This window comes from Pholcus phalangioides, unplaced genomic scaffold (genome assembly GCF_987345545.1).
Source record: "Pholcus phalangioides strain wild (caught in Gottingen) unplaced genomic scaffold, Ppha-v1.0 ptg000007l_1, whole genome shotgun sequence".
Taxonomy (NCBI): Eukaryota; Metazoa; Arthropoda; class Arachnida; order Araneae; family Pholcidae; genus Pholcus; species Pholcus phalangioides.
The window spans coordinates 45,461,307-45,485,696 of NW_028301600.1; the positions used below are offsets into that span (position 1 = coordinate 45,461,307).

The following is a 24,390-nucleotide window of genomic DNA, read 5'->3' on the forward strand; positions in this document are numbered from 1 at the left end:
CTTGGAACTAGGAAAGAACGCGTCCTGCAGAATGTGTGAACCAAATTTTTATGCATCCTTTTCTGAAATTCTGGTTATTTGACACGCTATCAATGGAGTCTGTCTCTCTCTCTATATATATATATATATTTTTTTTTTAAGCTTATCTATGGATGTAATTATCGGGAATCAAAATTGAAACTTATTTAATTGTGAAGAAAAAACTTTTTTGGGAGGATACACCAATATACAAACTTAATTGTTTAGTTTAGAATGTTTTCTTACATTATATTTAGAATATTTAGGATAACTTCAACCTTGCAATATATAAATAGCAATACTTAAAAATCTTGGGCGATATAGGCTCAACTTTGCTTTTGGTAAACTTATGTAGTGTTTCTCACTACCATATATATATATATATATATATATAATATATATATATATATATATATATATATAATGTTTCCAGATTTTCTTAATTGTGCAAGGATTTTCTTTCTGGCTGTTATTGATATTAATGGTATATTTATCATTTTGTTCTGTAACTGTGAGGGGCTATATTTGCTATTAATATGGTTATTGTGAAGCACATAGCTTGGTTTGCAGTAAATTTGCATGTTAATATACTAACATTGTGAGTGAATATGTTGCATGCACCAAATTTCATCATAGATATCAATTTTCATGAAATGTTTTTTTTTTTTCAAGTGGATTCAAGATGGATCTCCATCGCACAGTACCATGGTGAAAATTGAAAGTCCACATCAGTTTGTTCCAAAGACTGGTGATCCAAATGAATTTAAGCGGAAACAGCAAGAGGTTTTTGCAATTATTTTAATTCAAAATAATATATCAGACCGTATTCATATTTCATGGCAAAACTGAACATGTGCTGTTACCTTGAAAAATATTAAGCCATCAATTAAACTTTTTGTTTAGATAGACAATATTTAACACATAGTATACAATCTTCAGAAGGATATAGACTTGGTAGAAGAGGTGTGAAAAAGAACCACTAGAGCATTGAGCACATGCAAGGCTTGAGCTATGAAAAAATACTTGATTCATTTAATGTTTTCCTTTCGAACAACCTAGGCGTCGTGGAGATACAATTGAAGTATTTAAAATTTTTAGGGGATTAAATATGATGGATCATGAAATATTGTAATGCCATTTTTCAAATGACTTTACTGTGGGACACCAGTTTCGATTAGTTAGGGATAATTCTAGGTTGTGTTGCAGGGAGTTTTACTCCAATAGGATTGTAAATGCATAGAATAGCTTATTTTCTGATGTCGTGAATTCCTATACCATAGACATCTTCAAGAGGAAATATGAGATGGGTAGAAGTAATTGAGAAGCTATCCATATTTAAAGAATGACAACCATATTTCTATGGGCAGATACATTAGTTGTTTAGCTAATTTTTATGGGATTTTTCTGATATTTTTACTTTGCAGCTACCTTATTGGGCAATTGGCCTGTTGTGGTGTCCGATTTCGTATTTGAATGCAGTGAAACCTCAATGTAACAATATTCTACGGACCAAGAAAAATGTTGTAGAGGGATTATAGTTATATCAAAATGCAGCAGTTTTAAGATTAGAGTATAGACATTAGAGTGCATAACATTATAATATTACATTATCTGGGTTGGCAAGTTTTTGCCATAGTGGAAAAACCCGTGGTAAAAACCAGCAAAAATTGTTTTTGCCATATTTTTGCCAGTGGCAAAAATTAAAAGAATTCAAAATTTGAAATTTTACCTTCATGAAGTAAGTTCTGAGAATCTTTACTTCACTAAAGGTGAGATATTTAAAACTATTTTTTTTTTTTACCTCTGGAATCAGCTGTTTTCCTTTGAATTAGAAAAAAAAGTAAAGTAATGAGATTAAAAAACCATTTTTGTCAAGCAAGTTGCTTGTACAAGTTCTTAATAAAGCATATGTCTTTTCTTAATGGAACCCAATAATATGAGTTGCATCATAGATGTGTGAGTAGAAAATTCCTTCTCATTTCATTAGCATAGCTGCCAAGTCTCCCGAATTTTTCGGGAATATCCCGAATTTTATCTTCATCGCTCGATCTCCCGAAAAGTTCTTAAATCTCCCGAATTTTTACGAAAATCACAAAAATGCCTAATTGTCCCTAAAAATTCCCTACTTCATTAAAAAAATCCCCGCTAATGAAAACAATCCCTAAGGAATTTCTTATGGGGCATGAAGCCTCTTTTTTTTCCCTTTCGAAATGACGTCACACGTCGTAAATGGGGAAATTCCCTTTTTAAGGAATTTCCTTTAAGACGTTTTACAAACCCTCTGATGGTAACAAGAAAGTTGTTTGTCTTATCGTGCAGGGAAATGGCTTAGCAGCCAATAGTCCTGGATAATAATTGAAGATTATGGTGATGCACATGTGGTCAAAATTTCTTTTGTTGAAGTTACGTACGTGCGATATAACAAAGCATGAATAATGATAAGCAAAAACATATTTAATCAATTTTAAAGATACTTATTCCGATGAATTTCATTTCATCAAACGTTCCAGAAGAGGGCCTACTTTTCCTTTTTGTACAAGTTGTGTTACGGACATAAACATCGGGCATGGAAAGACTGCCATCATCACTCATGTGAAATTTAAAAAAAAGCATCAAGCAAGTGTCACAAAAAGTCAGTGTTCTTCAAAAATTGACGGTGTTTTCCTTCATCTTCCGATGATTTTGTGGTCATTCGCGCAGAATGTTTGTTCACAGCGTTTCTGATTGAACACAATATTTATTTTTACATCATTGAAGTTTTGGCCTCCAATTTCACTTGTTTTTTTGCGTAGGAATTTTATTCCCAAGGGTGTAAAATCCTTATTTTAATTTGACTTCAGTTTTTGAGTAGGGATTTTATTCCCTACGCTTCAACTTTTATGTTTGAAAAATCCCTATTTTATTTGGAAAAATCCCTATTGTATTTATTAGGGAGTGGTTTTAGCATAAAATACAGGTGTGCGCAAAAATCTCCCGAATTTTCATTTTCAAAAGTTGGCAGCTATGCATTAGTTTTAATAAAGGTCAGTGAAATTAGTACCACAAAGCTGCATACCAAAGTACAGTAGAACCTTGTTTATCCAAACAACTCGGTCACCTTTTCAACCTAACTCATCTTCAGTTTTCTATAGTCAATGACGCTCAACAGTTGGTAATTTCTTGGAACTTATTTTATTAACCTCTTATTTCCCAACTTGATCGCTTCGTTCTATTGTATTCACTTCCAAACAATTGTACATACTGTACCTGTGAGCTACAAAAGTAGGTACATACCTGTAAGTAGGAGTGGATCCAGGTACAGTTCATGTAGTTATAAACGATTGACAAGCAAACAAACGCATGAATAGGATCAGATTTAACTGCCCTTTTTTTTGTCTGATGAATTCATCTTAATCCTATGGTGTGCCTTAATGAGAGGAAGGAGTGGGTCTTCTTGACAACAAGACAGTTCTTATCATGGTTATTATTTCCAGGAGGGAGGGGGATGTAATCTTCTGAATTTCAATTTGTACCTTTGTGTTATCCAATTAGCTTCGAAATCAATTTTCCGAACTTTTCACTTTTTTTTTTTATTACCCTTCGGTCCCGATGTGTTCAGATAATCGAAGTTCTACTGTAGTAGATATTTAATATGTAAATAGGTCACCATCATTGGCTAAGCTCACAGTATTTTAATTTTCAACCATTTGTTGAGATTTTTGTGAATTTTTTGTTCTTTTGGCACCTCTTAAATTAAAAGCAAACATTACAGTAGCTTGCTATTTTAACATTAGATGATATAAGGACTCCAAGGATTATAAAAAGAGATGGCAAAATGTGGGAAATTTAGCCATATGCATGGTACTATGGCTATTACAGCCAGGATGAAAGCATGTGAATTGGTAACACAATTATAAACCTTAAATTCTGGTTTTCTTGTAGCATTATAATCTTTTCCTTATTTCTGAAGTTGATAATCATAACAACCGAAACTTAAATTTGCCTTTTCATAAAAGAACTATTCAACAAACTTTGAATATGTTTACACATTAAAGGACTGAAGTGACAACCGAGAATGAAAAGCAAAGGTTTTTTTTGCATGTAGCATTTCTCTATTATTGTTAAGGGAAATGAGCTTGTTAAAAACCATGCTTAAACAGTTTTGCTTGAAATACACCACTTACACAAAAAGCTCCCACATTTGATACTATTAATATTATTGATTGACTTCAATAATATTAATAAAAAAAAGAAAAAAATAGTTGAAAACTGTATCCCTCAAAATTGTAGTTCCAATGATTGATAATTACACAATCATAATGTAATATTTTCAATTTTTTCATTTTTACCAATTTTTTACTTAGTTTTTCTACTTTTTGTCACTGTCATGGCAAAAATTCGGCAAAAACCCAACCCTGTATATTATACACAATATAACATTAGAGTATAGATATTTTGCAACAAGACTTGCAAAAATACTCTTATATTCATTGTTATATCAATTATTGTTGTATCGAGGTTTCACTTTATAATGTTTTGGTTATTTTTCTTAATATGTTGCTGAATTGTAAATGTCTGTGCAAATCAGGGTTGGTAAAAAAACCGGTTTTTTTTAAAAAAACCAAAAAACCGGGTTTTTTTGGTTTAAACCAGGTTTTTTTGGTTTAAATAGTATTAACATTAAAAACAATAAAATATCTGAAAAATCATTCAAACTTCCAATAATTAACTAAAATAAAATGTTTATTAATGTAATTAACACTATTCCCATGCTAATTAATCAATAAATATTTCTTACATTTTAACAAAAACCAACTTTTGCAATTTAATTATTTTTTGCTTAACTCAATGGATTACTGAGTGTTTGAAAATTCTTTTAATGTTATTATTAATCATATAATATATAAAGGTTTTTCTCCAGTTACTTTCAGTATACTTAATTAGGAAGCTATTTTGCAAAAAGTAATAAAAATTATGTGAATATAATGTATTTAATGAAGCATAAATAATGCAGATTAATTAGCAATGATTTACGATATACAGGGTGATTATAACTAAGGTTCTGATTTCAAAACACTGTAAAAAAAGAACGATTGTCAGAATGACTTGAAAATTGACATGAATATTCCTGAAAAAATTCAATTTTATTTGATAAAGGGGAAAAAATACTTAAAAATGTAAAATTAATGATATCATGCAACATGTGGGAAATTTGCCCGCAGAATGGAAACGATAGACAGTCATGGCAGAATGATACCTTAATTATAACATTTCACAATTTCATAATTCATGGAAACATCACAAAAAACGAAGTAATTAAATAACTACAACTTACTTAAGAAATGTTAAATATGTTGTCCACCGCGTGTTCTGGCTATGAGGTTGAAAGCACAAAAATTCTTGTTCAACAACAGAATCAAAGTATGCCCCATGGTCATAATGTGGATGTGCTTGCAATTCAGCTTTATTAAACCACTTAATCTGACCACTGTTTATAACATTTTGAGGTATCCCCACAGCCAGAAGTTGCAAGGGTTAAGGTGCATCCTGTCAAAATGGGTCTTCAGCAGCTGGTATTGCAATGTGCATCTTGATAGAAGTTCTATCCACACACTGATGCTGTGGAAGTGCTGAAATGATGTGGTTGCACAAAATAGATTATACTGCTGGCTAAGTACAGCATCATCTACTTGCACATTTTACACTTTTTGCTTTTGCGAAAGAAACTTCCATTGCTTCAGGAGTATCCATGCAAATTTTCAAGTCATTCTGATCAGTACTTATTGTATAGTTTTGGAATCAAAACTTTAATTATAATCACCCTGTATATAGCTGATTATTTTTCGGAAATCTGTTACTACTATACAGTAGAACCTTGATTAATTGGGCTTAACAGTGTGTGTGTGAAAGTATAAAAAAACAACTATTGAGAGAGAATATTAAGACTGGGAGATATACAGTAGGAGATGTGCTGCTTCTTATGGGAAAGAAAATGAAAATGTATGTGAGGTAATGTTAGAACTAGTACACTAGTCTGTCCTTTAAGGACCACCTGCCCCTAGCATGATGGTGTCACTACTGTAGCTGCTTCTTTGTGAAGGGGGAAAAAACCCCTGTGAGATAATACACCATTACATTTAGATGTGTGATGCAATCCTTATTCATGAATTTGCTACAGATAGAGCATCAGAATGTAGCCAAAGGTTAGAAAATGTTGTAAGAATGAGAAATTTAGGCTTTTATATATAACTTTAAATGACTAAGATACTTCATATGAATAATATATATATATTCTGGCCACTTTTATGAGACTTTTTGAAAAAAACCACTTATAAAATCTTATGTCATTTAAAGATATACCATCAGAATGTACCCCAAGGATATAAAATGTGGTAAAAATGAAACATTTTGGCTAATAATGAACCAATATGATATTTTCAAGGAAAAAAAATTTATATTTAGGCAACTTTTATTTGATTTTTTGAAAAAACCCAAGTGGTTTTTTTAAAAAAACCACTTGGTTTAAACCAAACAACCCTGGTGCAAATACAATTTTTGCTTAACTACGGTCCTGATGAGGGCTGCTACACAAATAGATTCTTAAAGCTTGGAAAGATGCATAATATGTATAGCCAGCATACATTAGTGATTTTTTGAAGTGCTGATTATTCACCAGAATTTTCAAGAAATAGTTGTTTTGGCTGAAGGTGGGAATTCCAAGGGGGCAAAAATTCTATCAGAACATTAGTGACCACTTCGAGTAATGAGTCATTTTGCTGATAGTCACAAGCTGATGGGATCAAGAACTGTCAAAAAATTCCTTACTTTCAAGTATGGGCATGTTTTAAAATGTATTTTTTTTTTCGATAATTTTATTATAAATCTGTGAAATGCTCGAAGGAAAATACCCCATTCCATAATAGCTTTCAAAAAACATTAAAATTTGACAAAGGGTTCTTGATATTCGGACCACATTCAACTGTTTATCAACCCCATAAAATCAAATCGTGTTACTCCAAGGTATTTATTTCAATTAGTTGATGGTCTAGTTTAATCTGCAAATAATTACAGGCAATATAGGGCCTATAGAATTTCTTATTCTCTATTTGGTAGAATCAGGTTTTAGTCTGGCTCAATTTTACAAATTTGATATGTATTTGTTGGTTTTAAGGTTCAACTGGAATGGAGTTTTTCTCTATATTAAAGCATAAGATGCCCCAAATATGGGCGTGTTTTTGTATTACAATGGTTACTAAAATGAAGAGATTTTGAGACATGTTAGAGAAGTTATACCTATACATTAAAGAAATGCTTAAATATTTTTTTTACTTTCAGCTTAAAGAAAATCGTATGCATTCCAAAATAACTGCTGGGCCACAATCGTCTATTTTGGAAGGAGTTACTTGGGAAGAAATAAAAAAGATGCAAGTGCGTATTTTTTTAAATAGTATACTAGTTTTTCGCAAAATGTAAATGTATTAATGTCATATAAATCAACATTTCATTTAGTTGAGAACAGGGCATGGTGGGACCGCTTTTGAAGTTATTTTTTTCCTTCGAAATTTGTAAATCAGTCTATCTGAAAAAATCTCTCCTATATAATGTTTGTTTTTTATTGGAACGATGAGGGTCGCTATAATGAGCATCGACTGTATTACTTATTTGACAGTAGTAAGATTCATTTTCCTGTAGGTTGATTGAATTCCAGATTCATAATTTTCGATACCCCTCTGCTGACCAAGAAATCAAATTTAGATTCTGGTATAGTGGAAACCATAGGTTGATTTTTTTGAGTGTAACTATGAAGATTTATTTTTTAAAATTTGCATGCATTTCACTGAAAGTATAACCTCGCTAGTTCTGGTGCTTCTAGTATGTTTATTGTGCAAAATACAAATGGCACCTTTGAGAAAGAACTTCAGCTACCAGCCGTAAAAAAAATTTATAGAGCAGTTCATCATTGCAACTGAGCTCATTTGATTTACATGCTAGAAGTTATGGTGCAACTGTAGCTTATAAATTATGCAAATAGGTTAAATGGATACTATAGACAAGGAGAACTTTGCCACATTTTTTTCTTCTTTCAGCTGCTTTCTTAACTAATAATGTACGAAAATGCTTTAAAACCATCTTAAAACATTAGTTTTAATCTCTAGCTTCACAATCTGTGGAAACATGACAACTTGAATAAATATTTATATTTTTAAAAAAGTAAAAAACAGCGCTGGCAAAGTTACCCTGAAAATGGGGTAACTTTGCCATCTGTGTTAAATTACCCACTGATTGGAATGCAAACACCAGAAACATTTTTTTAACTGTGAAAACATCTTACAAATTAGTGTACTCTTTATGGTAAATAAAAGTACACAAAAATATTTTAAAAATTAAATTTTTTATAAAATATAGTTTTTTTTAAGTTCAAAGAAAAGTTTCACATTTTTGTCGGAAAAGGTAAATTTGTCACGGTTTTCATAGTAAGTAAGGTCAATTATGTGCACGTTGTCTTGTACATTGGTACATTGAGTTAAGCTTCATTAGGTACATTTTGAGAATAAAAAAAAATCCCTCTCTAAGTTGTGTATATATATAACAACTCGAACTCCCTATCTTCATAGAATTGAACAAGCTTACCAACATTATGCTTGACACTTTTTTTGCCAAAAACTTTACATGGAAGAGTATTCGCATGGATTGTGTATTTGACTTATTCGTTGGTTGACTTCTTAAAGTACAAAAACTTTACCACAAACATTCCAAGCTGTACTTGTTCAAGAACCGTACCATCAATCTCATGGACCACATTTACATCCATCATTTTCATCTATCGTTGAATCATGTCCACTTTCACAGGGAAGAAATAGGAACAGCAGGAGCAACTAATTCCGGTCAAAGCTCTTCAGTTACTTTCTTCATCTTGCTTGGGTTCTGATTCAGATGTGCCATGTAACGAAAACACATAATTAGATTCATCACTACTGTGATGTTCATACATCTGATTGTTCTTACTTTACAAGTAAGTTCTTACAAGTCCCCTCAATCTCATTTGTTTGAAAGGTACTTGGAAGGGGTTGGTCCTACTCTATCAAGTGTGATTTGTCAATGGCTTCTCCTGGTGCCACATCAGTTCGTCTTCTCTTCCGTAGGTTCTGGCTGCAGCATAGTATCATAATTTGGATACCTGCAGCCCTCCAACTTAGTAATAATGCGTCTTGGCCAGGGCTGTCATTTCAACTTTTTCCAGGGGAGGGGGGAAAAGAACATGTACTCAATGTATGTATATATATGCCATTTTTAGTGTATTTTTAAAAGCCGGGGGAGGGGGGCGACCCCTCAAATGACGGGCCTGGTCTTGGCATCTGAATAACCTCTAAAGCAAACACAAAGAATGCATGATTTGAAAATAAGTATGCAAAGTATTATGAAGAATAAGAACCACACACACAAACACAATATAAAAAAAAATACCTCCTGTTTAAAAATATTGAATGGCATCACCTTTAGCAGGTTTCCCAAATCCTTATTTAGAAACTGTTTTGTACTGAAGTATCTGAATTTTATGCATTATCTGTTATTTTTATCTTTTAAGGAAGCTCAAATGAATGCTGCTGGTGATAGGGATCAAGTTGTTCTTGTTGGTGCAGCATCAAAAGGTATCATTCAACGAGAGTTTCAACATAATGCAATGGTATACAAAACAGCATATGCGAAGAACCCATTTGATAACATCTCAGATCAAGATTTGGAAGAATATAAAAAAATTGTTGCTAAGAAACAAAGAGGGGAACCTGGTATGTACGTCATTTTCATCAATTTCATTATGTAATTGTATTCAACTTCATAACCATCCAAGAAATTTGGTAATTCATGTTTGGCAAAGTCAGATTCTGATCAATAATTCATAGTTGAAGGCTAAAAAAGTCTAGTTATTGGTCATATTTATAGATGGATATTATGAGTTTTTGAAACAATTGATGAAAGGAACAATATTTTTTAATTTTATATTCTGTGTGAATCAAAGTTATTACTGCAGAGTCTTGATGATCTGACTCTTGTGTCTTTTCCGATGTTTGTGTCCTCTGTGATAATTTTTTTTTTCTCACAATCGAGAGAAAAAATTATGTAAATGTGAAATTTTAAAATCTAGTAGGAACAATAATGCCTTTGGGTTATGCTTTAGGGCCGGGGTTCCCAAACTGTTCTACAGAAGAGATGGAAAAATTATTAATTTATTTTCCAAAGTATTTGAAAAATTTACATTTATACTGGGTTCAAGTTGGGAGCTGTCTCTTCTTTTTGAATCAACAAAAGCAAATGCTCAGATGTAGCAAACATCTGAGGAAGTTTTGTTTTTGAACTGATCTACATTTATCCAACCAAGTGGGTGAAAAATTTCCAGGGGTTGAGCCTGCTCTGTATCATGCCATCATCGAATCAAAATGAACATGAAAGATTTTGATCTGGCATGCCGGATCATAATTACATAAGGACTCCGCCATATTTTCAGCCGTGCAACAACCTAATGCATTTGGAAATGGGACTAGTCATTCTATGATATTTGCTCTTAGCTTAAAAAATAATTTATTTTTCAAAATATCTTCCCTTAGATAATATGCAATGGTCCCAACATTCGATCCACTTTTCAAGGAAAGTGTAAAAAGGCTTTTTCTGGAAGCTTCTTTGGTGAACCCTGCACAGCTGAAATAATGTTGGCATCTTCATTGAATTTTCTGCCATGGAATTTCTCCAACATTGGAAAGAGCCAGAAATTGTATGGTGTGAGATCTCGACTGTAAGGGGGGTTGTGGCATGATCTTAATATTGCATTGCATTTATTAAGATATTGCCAAATAGAAGTAGCGACATGCAATCAGGCGTTATCATGACGTAGGTCTAATTTCCTACCAGTTCCTGATGCTTTCTCAATCTGTGTTATAATTTTTTCAGTAGAATTTCAAACTTTTCTAACAAAATTTAATATTGTAAAATTAACATATAAACCCTGTGATCTTGCATGATATGATTTCTGGTTACATTGAAGCAGCTCTGTGGCAGAAAATTTAATGAAGATACCAATATTATTTCAGTTGTGCAGGGTTCATTGAGGCAGCTTCCATAAAGCCTTCTCTACTTGATTTGAATAGTCGATTAGATGATGCATCCATTGCAAACCATCTGAAGGAAGATATTTTGAAAAATAGCAAATGGTTTTGTTTACTCTAACACCATGGAAAATTAAGTAATTTAGGTACTCTTAGTTCTTATGAAACACACCTTGTATTATCAATACCTTTTTTTTTTACATTTTCTATACTACTTCCTGAAAAAATTCTGAAGCTCTTCAACAGAAAGGGTGTTAAAAATGTCATTTATTCCCTCAATCACTATTGTTGCATTTGCAAATAATACTTGCCATGAAGGTCCCTATAGATTTCACCAACAACTTAAGTTCTGAGGACAGTGTGTGCATGTGCCTATCCATAATTTAGCAAACAACTAAGAAAACTTGACTTTCATCATTGCTTCAGAAATTTGTTGGCTTGAACATTTCACGGTATCATTCTCAGATAATACTTCATCCTGGCTAGCAGTCTCAGGCACTGCTCGAGAATTTTGAAATAAAATGACAGCCACACACATATCACCACACACAGCACCACACACAGCACATGTAATTTGCTTTAGATTTTTTAGATCTAGTCGCTGTGTGATAAAAGATTACATGTAAAAGAGTAAAATTTCATTTTTTTTTTAGTTTCAATTGATCATATGCATGATTTAGGGTTTCATCATCTTTGGCGGTTTTAGAAAAATATTTTTAATTCCCCCTGGGAAAATTTCTTTGTAATAAACTGACATCTAACTTCATAAGATTTAGATATTTTTTTCACGAAAAAAGTGCTATACGTGCCAATTATCCATATCTCAATTGAAGAAAGTTATGGATTAAATATCTTTTGGTGTAAAAAAAACAGCACAAATTCCTACCTATTGACCTCTGGTTGATTAGGGACCATATAAAAACTTATGGTATAAAAAAAGCATGACTTTTGCCAGAATCCCCCGATGGAACCCAGACCACCACTGCTGTTTACGGGGTAGGGAGGAGAGACCTTGTGTTCATAGAGGGCCTACATTATGAGATTTGGTACTTTAATTTTTGAGGAAAAGTATGTAAACATAATTTCAGTAAAGCATACAGCCCAACATCATTGCCATTGCTTGGCCCGACGTGTGCATGAGTCCTGGGAAAAGCAGGAATTAAAGGCTCCCTGTGCCGATGGCTAAAGGTGTTTGGTCAGTTAGTGAAAACCCATATTTTTTTTAGACTACCCTGTATAGAACCCCTACAAGACTGGCACAGGGTTAGGAGATCAACCTTATTTATAAAAATTTTGTTCACTATATAAATTTATTCAAAAAATCAATAAGTAAGAAAGGATGATGAGAATTACTTTGGATAAGGTGAAACCATGATAAGAAAATTATCCAAAGGGGGCTATGGGCAAAAAAAAAAATGTGAAGAAGCACTGTGCTGCACTTTATCTGTTACATATATAGGTATCGATTACATAGTTGAGTGGTTAACATGTCAGTTTTTGATTGTACAGATCTGGGTTCAAATCCCGGTTCCAGCATGAATATATTTATAACTTAAAAAATTCCTGTACATTACATCACTAATTCCCACAACTATGGTGTTGCTGTTCAGAGATGTGTATTTTAATGGATTGCAAGGTGGTTCCAATATAGACGGATGTACAGGAACGATGAGAATGAGACTCCTTGGCTGAGGGAAGAAGGGTGTCTATATTGTTTGAGTGGATTTAAAGATCGTGAAGGCATTCTCTTTCTGTAATATGGATCATATATAATTGGTGACATTTCATTCTTCAATGAAATAACATGTAATTTTGTGAATATGGGTAAATAATTCAGATGGAGAGCTCCAATATGAATTGAATCTCAGTCTGTACTTTGATCTGTGGGAGGAATGATGGAAATGATTGCAAAACCCTCAGATATAAACTGACATGCGCAGTTTGGCCTATTTTAAACTGTAAATAATTTCAAATATTGTATTTTTCCATAACTAAAAATTTTATACAATTTTTTTAAGAGTACAAATTTGGCAGTTACAAGCCTATCATTTCAAAGGCATGCGTAAATGTAAGAAAAGCATAAATGGGGGTAAAATGTATTCATCCTTTCCCCCCCCCCCCAACTTTTCTCCTTTTTTTAAATTCAAATATCTCTTCGAATATTGCTCTCAGAAACGTGGAATTTTTTTTGACTTCAGGAGAGACATAGCAACAACTTCCTCATTGGGTTTTTGAGCACAGGGGTGACCATATAAAAAGTTAATTTTTTTTTTTTTATGAACTTCATTAAAATAAAAAATATATATATTATATATCATAATAAATTTATTATACAACCCCTTGTAACATGAATGATGCATCTGAGTTTTACATGAACTCAGTTATTTTGATACTTTTCTAATTAGAAGTATGCCTATAGGATCAACAGTTCACTGGTAAAATGCCATGGATGCTGTTATCTATGCCCTATTACCAATAATGAAATTTTATCCCCCCTAGGAATTTTTATCTTATATATATATGTAATTTTTTTATTGATATACCAGTATCAAAAGTATGCGATATTTTTGTTGTGTCGCTATCATCAAGGCGGCTTCATACAGAAGTAGTGGCTAGATTTTTATTTATCATGATCTACACCCAAAAGAGAACCTCCTTGCAATGTGAATGATGCATCAAAGTTCTACATGTTATTTGGATACTTTTTCTAATTGGAAATATCTCTAGGATCAAAGGTTTGCCATTAAAATGTGATGCATACTAGTGGCTATGCACCCTATATATTTTCTTAGTTGGAACTTAATGTAACAAATTCGATTTTTTTTTTTTCTGCAGTTGAAGATGACATTCCTGATCACCTAAAGCCATTATTGATGGAGCCTGTTCGAGAACAAGAGCATGTTTTGCCAACACATGAATCCAGTAGCCCACCTCAGTCTCCCACATCACCTTGTTCTGATGAAGAAGGTGAATATTTTCAGCTATTCTATTTTTACTCTAACTCTTAATAGTATTTTTGTAGAGTGATCCAAAATATAGTCATATTTATTGGGTTACTTGGAGAACTTGCTTCAGCAAGCAAATAATTTTAAAATATGATGTATTTGTTATAAAGTATTTGTTCAAATGTGCCATGTAGTGAAAATTATTTTTTCTAACTTCCATGGATTTTTTGTGATAATTCAATTTTTTGTTGTCCTTTCATGCTGCTTTTAGATCATTCAGAGTGTAAAGAAGGTATATTTCTATGTATAAGAAATTTTTGAAGTACTTTTCACAGTTGTAAAATTATTAATTCTCAATGAGTTAGTCTAATTAATGTTCTCCCAGAGGTTACTGTTACAAGGAAAAAAAATCAAAATGGAAACACGAGGAATAAGTATTCATTTTGAACTACAGTCAAACCCCAATATAGCCTCTTCTCTTCCTCTCATTTAGCTCCAACCGTGCTTAACACCCAGAAAATTTTAGTGAACAAATCTTCCATATAAGGATTGCAACGGGTTCAACCGTGATTCAATATATGACCAAATTCATCATACCATCAAAATTTTTAAAAACTGGTGATGGCGCTAAAGCAAATCTTGATCTCAAAATTCAGCAAGTAATGATCAGAGAGAGTCTAATGATTTCCTAGTTTCGAAGGGAACCAAACAACATTATGAATATTAAAGGGATTAATAGTTATTGATGCCATTCACAAAGTATTTGCTCTAAATATCTTTTATGCAATTAAAATAAGGATCATTGTAATGGCAGCTTACCTTGTGTATTTTTTTGTATGTATAAGGAGAGAAGAAACTTGCGTACCCCACCACACTGCATGCCAAGAGAATCATATAACTTTTCATTAGAACAAAGCAATGTGAATTTTGATAATTTCTTGTAAAGCTCTTGGTTATAATTTCTTTAAAAGTCCAAATTGATATGTCATACAATTCTCATTTGCTATGGATTCAATTAACTACTATTTCACCTGTGTCTCAGAATTTGGAATTTTATTGAACCCGGCTGTGTGTGCATGCTATGTGATCAGGTGTATTCACATTTAGAGCAAGAGACTGGCATTGAATTATTTTTCTTAATCTCATTTATAATATAATTCTGTTGGTCTGTTACTTGCCATGATGAGATTTTTTTGAAAGTAAGAAGGGTCACATTTGCAAAAATATAACTGGAAACCAAAAAATAATTCTCACAAACTTTTTCAAACTATCATCATTAGCAGATAAGCGTATTACTTTCAACAATCCACCATTCATGTAAAAGTGCACGGCAAACACTGGTTTCAATTGTGCGTGGATGTTGGATTAAAATTTATTATCGTTAACCTTATTGCATATAAGATCAATAGTAATAAAGGATTAAGCGTACTATGCTTTTTAAATATTATTTATTCCTACTGCACATCTCTGAAAGAAAAATACAGAAAAATATTTGAACATCGTAAAAATTAGTTACATTTTCTATGCATAGTATTTTCACATAATTTATCTGATAAACATTTTCAGCTGCTGATGTGACGATCAATGGCGAAGAAAAATTAAGGTCAGAAAGTGGGGAAATATCAGCTGCATCAAGGAGTAGTAAAGAGGTAACTAATGATTTTAGTATAAATGGACCTTCACAATGATAACTATTTAGATATCTTTGAACTTTATGTCAGTCTGAACATTCTATTTTTTAAAATGAATAATAAGGTCCCAGAGAGTGATCTGTGTAGATTGCTTGTTCTGAGGATTGGGACATATTTCTCAAGGGCTGTGTGTATGCATTTTGTCTTAATCTATCCATCCAAAACAGTCTTAGTCCATATCAGTTTTTCTCGCCAAGTCAATTCTGTTGTGTTCTACCTCGGCACTGCAAGCCTGAATTTTTGGATGTTGTAATTGTGCTGTAGATCGATTAATCATTTATTGTGATACTATCAAAATATATTTTAATATAATCAATTATGTAACTAAAATTAGTTGCAAAATGGATTGTCATTTTACATGTTATATTTGTAGTTCGTAAATTTTAATTGCTTTTTCAAAAATAGAATTACCACCCCAATAACGGCTATATTTTCATGTTAGGAGGTTTTACTGTATTAAAAAAATCATTTACACCAAAGTGGTTCACACCTCCAAGGTTCTTGGGGCTAGATTACAATGTTTGAACATACTGTATAGTCTGAGCCGATCTTGGGATTTTTGTGGCTCTGCAAAAAAAAAAATTTGTGACACCCCCCCCCCCCTCCAAGAAATTGATCAAAAATAATTTGGCAGTCGTAGTGAACATATGGCAATATTTAGTGAAAATTGTTAATGCAGTGTGTGATGGAGTAGAAAATTAGAATGTTGAAGGGAACAAAAATGTTTTGAAACTCATTTGTGTTTAATTTTTTTGCTATGTCAGTACAGTAGAACATCGATTGTTAGAACACATTGGGACTGAAGGGTGTTTGGGAAAGTGAAAAGTTCGTAAAATCGATTTTGAAACTAATTCGCTAATGCAAAAAAGTAAATTTAAATTCAGCAACAAAAACCTTAAAATAATTAAATTTAACAGACTTACACTGTTTTTTTTATTTACTTTTCAGAATATCACATAAGAAAAATTGTAAAGGAAAGAATAAATGGTAAAACAAATACATATGCACATGATAAATAACGGTCAAACCATTCAAAAAAATGAATCTTTAATTGCTTCAACTTGCTTATATGACATTTTACAGTCTCATCCTGTAATAGTTTCAACATTAAAAATTGAAGCGGGTGAGCGTTAGGCGTCGATTCTAACCACGCGAGACATTTTGTGAAACACTGTTCTGCCTCACTGTGCATTATTACATCTGCCGTTGATTCATCTTCATCACTTTCACAGTCATCCTGATCAACTTGATCGTTCACTATTGTGATTATTTCTCAGTTATCCAAAAAAATTATATCCCGGATCATTATCAATTTTCAACCACTGAGACACATGTTACAAAATATTAGATATCGGTACTAGATGAATAATGAGATTGGTTTTTTTTTATTCTCTTTTCTCAAAGAGTAAAAACCTTACCTTTTTCGGACGTTCAATTGAAAATTTGTTAGAATTAAAATAAGAATTTGTTAGAATTAAAATAAGAATTTGTGTATATATCTGTTTTCAAATATTTGAAAAATTGGTACGTATAGCAGCTGGTGAGAAGCATCCAAAAAAAAAAAAAAAATTCACTATAGAATCTTTGTTTTTGGCTTTGTCGGCAGAAAAAAAAAATCTGAATGGGTTTAGTTCAAAAGTCATATTTGGACTTTTAACCCTTTGAAGGGTGGTGGAATTGCTGGTATGTCACTTGTTTACATGGTTTACTATGGGTTTCAGGAAAATGTTTGCCCTTTAAAGGAACCAAGTTTACTGATCTGTAGTGCACTTCCAAAGTGTCATGAAAAACTTTCTGTACCCACAGTAAATGGGGAAATTATTAAACAGTAAAAGACTGATGACTAATGATCATTTATTATGTTCTAAGTTTACATTTGTAGTTGTCTTTGAAATCCCATACTGAGTTAACTTGTCACAAACACCAGACAAGTGTTTTAATGGTTAAAAGGTTTTTTTTTTCCTTTTATGGGATCAACTCTACTTGGCCGCGAGATTTATCATAGTCTACCTCACATTGTTAATATATGTGTAAAATACCTTGCAAAGCTTGATTGAGTATGCAAGCATTTTAGACTTATGTATAAGATTAATTTTGGGTGGGTGGGGAACACACAGTTTCTATTAACTTCAATGTAAGTTATCTAACAGCATTTAATTATTCATATTAAATAAATTTTCTCTTTCAGAGTTCTCCTGTGAAAGAAGTAGAAGATGAATCCCCAAAAAAAGATAAGAAGAAAAAGAAAGGTTTAAGAACGCCTTCATTTCTAAAGAAGAAGAAACATCGAAAAGAGAAAGAAGACAGAGAAAAAGCAGCTTCTGAATCATAATATATAGATATGCTGGTAAATAACATGGTTTTGAGATTACTAATTTTCAGCGAAACCCTTGATTTAATGATTTTGTCACGGAGAATGGAACTTAATATTCTCAATAAGTCACAAGCGAGGGACTGAAGTCTCTCAATCCAACTTCCTGTAACTTGCTAGCTTCCAATCTCTACAGACAATGCCCTTAGCAACACTACTCCTGTAAATCTGTGCGACGGGCCCCAACAATTCATTAGCACATTCTCTCAGGACCTTAGGATGGATATCATTTGGTCTTGCTGCTTTGCTTGCACATACATTTTTTAGGAGATTTAGGACTTCCATTTGAATGTTGATTTTATTACCTCATGCCACACCAGTACTTTGTATATCGCCTTCACTATTAAAGACTGATGCAAAAAAAGTCATTGAAAGCACTACATATACCTACATTGCTCTCTACCCCAGACCCTTCTATCAAGAGGGGAGCAACACTGTCCCTTTACATCCATTATTGATATAATTGAAAAATGATTTTGGGTCAGAGCCAATGTTATCTGCCAACTTAGATTCAATTTCTCCTTTTTACTAGTCCTTATCGCTTTCTTCAACGCCTTTTTTTTTCAGTAAATGTCAGGTTGCCACTTTCACTTTCATATTTTCTGAATGGCCTTCTCTTTTCAATATAAAGATTGCACGCTGTGTTGTGATTGCATTATCTGTGAACCAGAGGGGATGCAATGAACAAACTTGTTTATGACCAAAGGATATGACATCATGCAAAACAGGAGCGATTTATTTTGAATTCTTCCCACTGACTTACCACACCCACTGATACCAACATGTTTTTAAAAATTAACCCTAACCTTTCCTTCAAAAGTTTGAAGTTGGTTCTTCAAAAACAAGGAACCATTCCTTTATTATTCGGTTTATCTGCAAAAAAAAGCTACAAAAATATGAAGCTGTATATGAATGATTGATATTCATGCTTTTCAGTTGTGGATTCATAATTTTTAGAGAAATAAAATTAACTTAAACCTTCCACTATGTCTTTTCCTATAATTTAACCTTTACACACCTCATTAACATGAATTTAATGTTATTAATGGCAATATGCAAATACATTATACATAAAATTTTATCATAATTTAAGAGTAATAAGTATTTTGTTTACAGATAAATTTTGTAGGAAATCACGTGAAAAACTACATTACTCACCTTCTCCCCCCCCCCCCAAAGGCTTTAAAAATTACTACACGTAACAAAACCTTCCACTATTTAATCCCGAGTTATTCTCCAATATAAAATTAATGCTCAAACAGTCATTCATCACCTTATAATTAATAAAATATACAAAACTTTTGTATTTAGACTCCCCTCAAAAACCATTGAGCACAACTGCCATTAATTACTGCATCAATGTCGATGCTCACTGTGTATGCACTGAAACCCGATCCACCTTCTGGATCGCAAAAATCAGAGGTTCAGTTTCAGGCTCAAAAAACTGTTCCTGGATCTCGATTCAATTGCAGTGACTACCATTTTCAATGTGAAACACGGTTTGGTACTTGGATCGCGTTCTCAAACGTGATGAGGAATACTGCTGTAAGAGAATATTTGAACAATTTGCGACTTAAACAAAGAAAAGAGGAACAGATAAATAATAAATGGGATGGGGGGGAGGAGTCTAAAATTCTCCATGGAAATTGGTTTATTGGAGATGTTCTAATCTCCTAACATAAAACTTGAGCAGTTTGGTAATGTTTCCAAAACATTAGCTTGTGAAATTTGCATAGAAAAATACAGTATAGTGATGAATGTGGGAACCTATTTTGCTTTTTAGTTTTTTTTCCATCCCTTCATTTAGATATTTCCAAAGTTTCATGGCTTTCTGATGAGTAGTCAGGGCCAACGTTTGTTCTAAACTGCATGTGTGCCCATGTGCACTCGACTGAAAATGTTGCTGCAGCGCAGAAGCGTCTTGTTGGGAACTTACATTATGTTTACCCTGTGCTTAAGATATCTGTAGATTTAATGTATTCTTTGTGTTAATTTTCAGGTAAACTAATACTGCCAATTTTTCATGTTTTGGCTTGATCCAGAATGTGGCTGTGCTATAGTTAAGCGCTTATATATGAAGATTAATGTTTACCGGGGGCAAACAAAAAAAATCCATATTGAGTGTAAAAGCCAGCAGATACTTGTATGGGGTTCAGTCACTTCAAGCTTCTTCCATCATGCTGCCAGGGAAAATTTTTATGCATAAATGTGTTGTTCTCGTGTTCTACTTTCATTTATTAAACTTAAAGTAATTTTGACCACCTTTTGAACAAACTTATATTTTTCTTATCTTTTATGTGTTTTAAATTTACTTATATGTTGAATGCAGTCACGCGTATCTGAGAATTTTTTTTATATCTGGTGTCATTGGTTTTGCTATTCGTTAGATACCTGGGTTGCTGACTATTTTTCCTGATATTTGTGGTTTTGAGTGTCAAAGGACTTTGAATATTTACCTTATAAGAAGTTTGTTTCATACTTGAAATTTTATGAATATTCAAAAAATGAATTCAGAGTTGTTGAATATTATTCTGGTATTTTTAATGTGTTGGTACATTTTAAAATTTTTTCATGTACATAGCTCAAAAACTTTGAACATTTTATGAAATCTGTTTTAAACATTAATAAATTGTGAGTTAAAGTTTTATCTTACATAAATGGTATGTTTTTTTGTTAGCATTTTTGACCCGTGAGAACCTTGAATGTTTGCTTCAGTAAAAGCTATAAGTGCAGATGTGTTTTGTATAATTGTTCACATTTTTGATGCATATGAAATATATTTTGTCATGTTTATTGTATAAAAAAATGTTGAAATAAAAATAAATACCTATATTTGGTAAGTTGAGATTTGCTTTACATTGTTTATATGTAGCAGATTTTGCTAGGTTTCCTGTTTCAGTTATTGTAATCTGTGCAATTTATGTTAATTTTCTACATTGGTACTGTGTATTGATTAAATGTAGAATAAATTGTAAAGCATTTTTAAATGTCACTTTTTTTTCCCCCATTGGATGACAGTGGATTGGTTTTTCCTTTCAAGTGTGTGTGTGTGCTTTTTTTTTGTGGGTATGTCTGATTTGCTTTTCAGTTATCAAATATATTTTCTTATTACATATGAATGTTGGAGTTTTTTTGACATGAATAAGTCTTCTAAATAATCTGGCAATACTATGCATCCTGAAAAAGTTGAGATATGAACATTTAAAGCATTTTGTTACGCAAAGAACTATTCAGAATATATCCGTGTTTTTGATGTCTGTGGATAAATCTAGTTAAGGCAAATCCATATTTGACACACACTGATTTTAATATCAGGCTTGCTTGCCGCATTCGTAACAAAATTGTTTTTCACAATATCTAGAGAGGTAGGTTCCTAAATCCAATGGTATGCCTTTCTGGTTTCAATACTTTCCAGTATGGGCACCATGCTCGCGACTTGCAGTTGTAACGAAATCATTTTATGCTATATCCCAGCAAGTCGGAGACGTCAAAATTGTATCAAGAAATGGATCTAGTTGAATAAAATTCAAGGACACTTGGTGTTGATGCGTCTTCTGGTTTGAGTACCGAAATAGTCTATATAATCGCGAAGCTCATAATTTATGTTCATTAATATTTTCCGTTTTTGATTGAAAATTATTAAATTGGCTTCACTTTCAAATCCGCTTAATTTTAGGTCAATTACAATCTCGTGGTGAAATACAGGGTGGGCAAAAAGTCAGTAGAAACTTTAAAAATTGATTAAAACCGGAAAAATAACCGAAATAAACGGTTTGCATCGCTGTCACGCGATTTCTTTTTAAGACAGCAAAACTCAAGAACAACCGATAGTTGGCGCTGACGTACACAAGTCAAAGAAAATATACGCAAATAACGAACAGAATGCCTCCAAATCGTTTATTACAACAGTGTGTGTTCCACAGGGATAACACATTGCAGGCGAGTCCCAGCAACGGCAGAGTGCAGCAGGTCCACATAGTTGAGGGGGAGATGGTTATTCAAAACAATATACTTTTAAAAATTGAATTTAAAATTTCTGTTTTAAGATTGAATGTATTCAAACATTAGAATCTCGAACTTTCACATGCTAGATATTAAGTTGGTATCTACCACACGATTCGAGAACGTATTTGTGTCTTGCCGCCGTGTCAGTGACAGCCCGTCTTGATTTTTTTTTGAGGGTAGAAAGTTGAGTTCAGATTTAAGTGGTGTTAGTGGATAGCACCCAAAAGACATGGCAGTAATAGTTTTCAGAATATGCAGATTGTAGGTGACACTCGTTAGCAAATTTACGTTTCTCCAAACAATGTATAGGGAAAGGGTGCTGAATATATTTTTTCATTCAAAATTACTGGTTCCCGGGTAACGGTAATTTTTCGTTTCTTGTTGCGGCCCCGTGTACAACATGTATGTCTATGTCGCAGTTTGATTTTAAATTTCAGTCGTATTATCCTCGCACTTCATTTTATAGCGGTTGGTCACGTATAGCCGCATCGCAAAACCACCGGAGGATTTATTAACCATGTTTTAGAGTCAGTGGAACTGTAAGGCATGTAAACTGAACACATAAATGAGAGGTTATACAAGTGAACTATTGTGTACCATTTATTAGGATGAGTTTACAATATTTGCGGGTTCTATTTATCATGCTCAGGGGCGTCGGAAGCATTTGTGACCCGTGGGTGCTCACGCAGGTGTATGTGGGAGAGGGGTGTTCCATCCCCTCCTTGAAAGATATCAAAAATTGATAACGTATTTATAAAAATATTGAGTCGCGCGCACCAACGTTCATCCAACAAAATGGCTTCACTGTACGTCCCGCTGTATAGATACTGTCCCGTGTTTTGGTGCAGAATTATTTCACCATCCTTAATTATGCCAGATAACTATCTGCATTAAAGCTTTTGTTGATGTGAGCCATATTTTTTTTAATAATTATGAAAAAATAACACACTAAAATGTCTACCCTAAGATTCTTAGGGCCAGGGCCGGATTATTTTGTTTAAACATACTGTATAATCAGGGCCGGGCCTGGGACTTTTGCGGTCCTGCAAAACAATTTTGCGACCTCTTCAAAAAATTGGTATAGTCGCGACTTACGAACTTTTCGAGTTCTGAACAAAAATACTTTGGGAGTCGTAGGTTGTCACAGGTTTTGGACATTTTTCAAGTGCAAGAAAATATTTTTTTCGAAGATGATGTCACGCTATCCATACAAAGGTTTTTAACAGCTGGCTAGTGCGAAGATATATTTTGTGAAAAAGAAAATTCAACGGGCCCTGCGGGGAATCGAACCAACGTCCTTTCCTTAGAGCTCGTGTGCACTGAACGGGACCGTACATGGACGGTCGGGCCAAAGTTCACAACTGCTGATAATGCCACTAGCATGGCGGAGATACGGGGGGCATTGCCCCCCCCCCACTTCCAGAACCAAAGGTGAAGTCGACTGATCTAGTACATATATGTATAGATGAATTGCCATCAATCATCATCGTGCCCCCCACCCAGACTTCCAAGTCTATCCCCGCCTATGGCCACTAGATGGTAACTTATCCAAGGGAAGATTGAGAAATTCGTTTTCTCTCTGTAGTCTAATGCGTTCATCCGGAAAGTGAAAGGACATAGGTCCGATTCTCCGCAGGGGCAGTTGAATTTTCTCTTTCCAAAATATATCTTCGCATCCGTTAGCTGTTAAAAACCTTTGAATAATATTTTGGTGATAAAGAATCGCGTCCCTCCCCTTCAGTTATCGCCCTAAAAAACTAGCCCTCTTTAGTAAGCACCTGCGGTCGCGTAGTTCGCAGGATTCTAGATTTGGCCCTGGCCTTAGCAATGTTTGGTGAAAATTGTTTATGCAGTGTCTGTAGAGAAGAAAATTATAATGTTGAAGGGAAAAAAATGTTTTGAAAATAATTTTTTTTTGCTAATTTTTTCGTTATGTATTGCGTTGACAGGTTGGATCAAATACGATGCGTATGATCAATAAATATATTTTCAAATAAAAATTTCCAATAATTCATGAATCGTGCCCCCCAGCAATAATGACCTTGCCCCCCCCCCCAGACCTCCAAGTCTATCTCCGCCTATGCAGAAGTGACCCTCAAACTGCTCCTTCTACATTATACGGAGTGCTAAAATGCTTGTTTGTCCTGGCTTACAAAGGCACTAGTTTCGACCCTGGTACGACTTATAGAAAAGTCGAGTTTTTTCGTTACAAGTCAAACGTATACATTTTTTTTATATACATAGAAAAAAAAAATGTGAATCTTAAAATTCATACAAAATGT

General features: G+C 33.3%; 1 protein-coding gene across 13 annotated transcripts in view; it reads left to right on the forward strand.

The window, feature by feature from the left end:
- LOC149085357 (protein hu-li tai shao-like) overlaps nt 1-20,948 on the forward strand; it is a 66,242-nt gene extending 45,294 nt beyond the window's left edge. For 4 of the 13 annotated variants that reach the window (XM_089233326.1, XM_089233333.1, XM_089233323.1 and 1 more), the window contains 8 exons: nt 691-801; nt 7,333-7,425; nt 9,584-9,785; nt 13,932-14,063; nt 14,313-14,333; nt 15,608-15,690; nt 17,921-18,079; nt 20,103-20,948. In XM_089233326.1, the coding sequence (XP_089089452.1) occupies nt 691-801; nt 7,333-7,425; nt 9,584-9,785; nt 13,932-14,063; nt 14,313-14,333; nt 15,608-15,690; nt 17,921-18,064 (786 nt within the window). In that variant the 3' untranslated portion in view covers nt 18,065-18,079; nt 20,103-20,948. The remainder of the gene's footprint in view (nt 1-690; nt 802-7,332; nt 7,426-9,583; nt 9,786-13,931; nt 14,064-14,312; nt 14,334-15,607; nt 15,691-17,920; nt 18,080-20,102) is intronic. The other 9 variants (XM_089233330.1, XM_089233335.1, XM_089233332.1 and 6 more) reach the window with 3 other exon arrangements.
- Nucleotides 20,949-24,390: the final 3,442 nt, after the last annotated feature.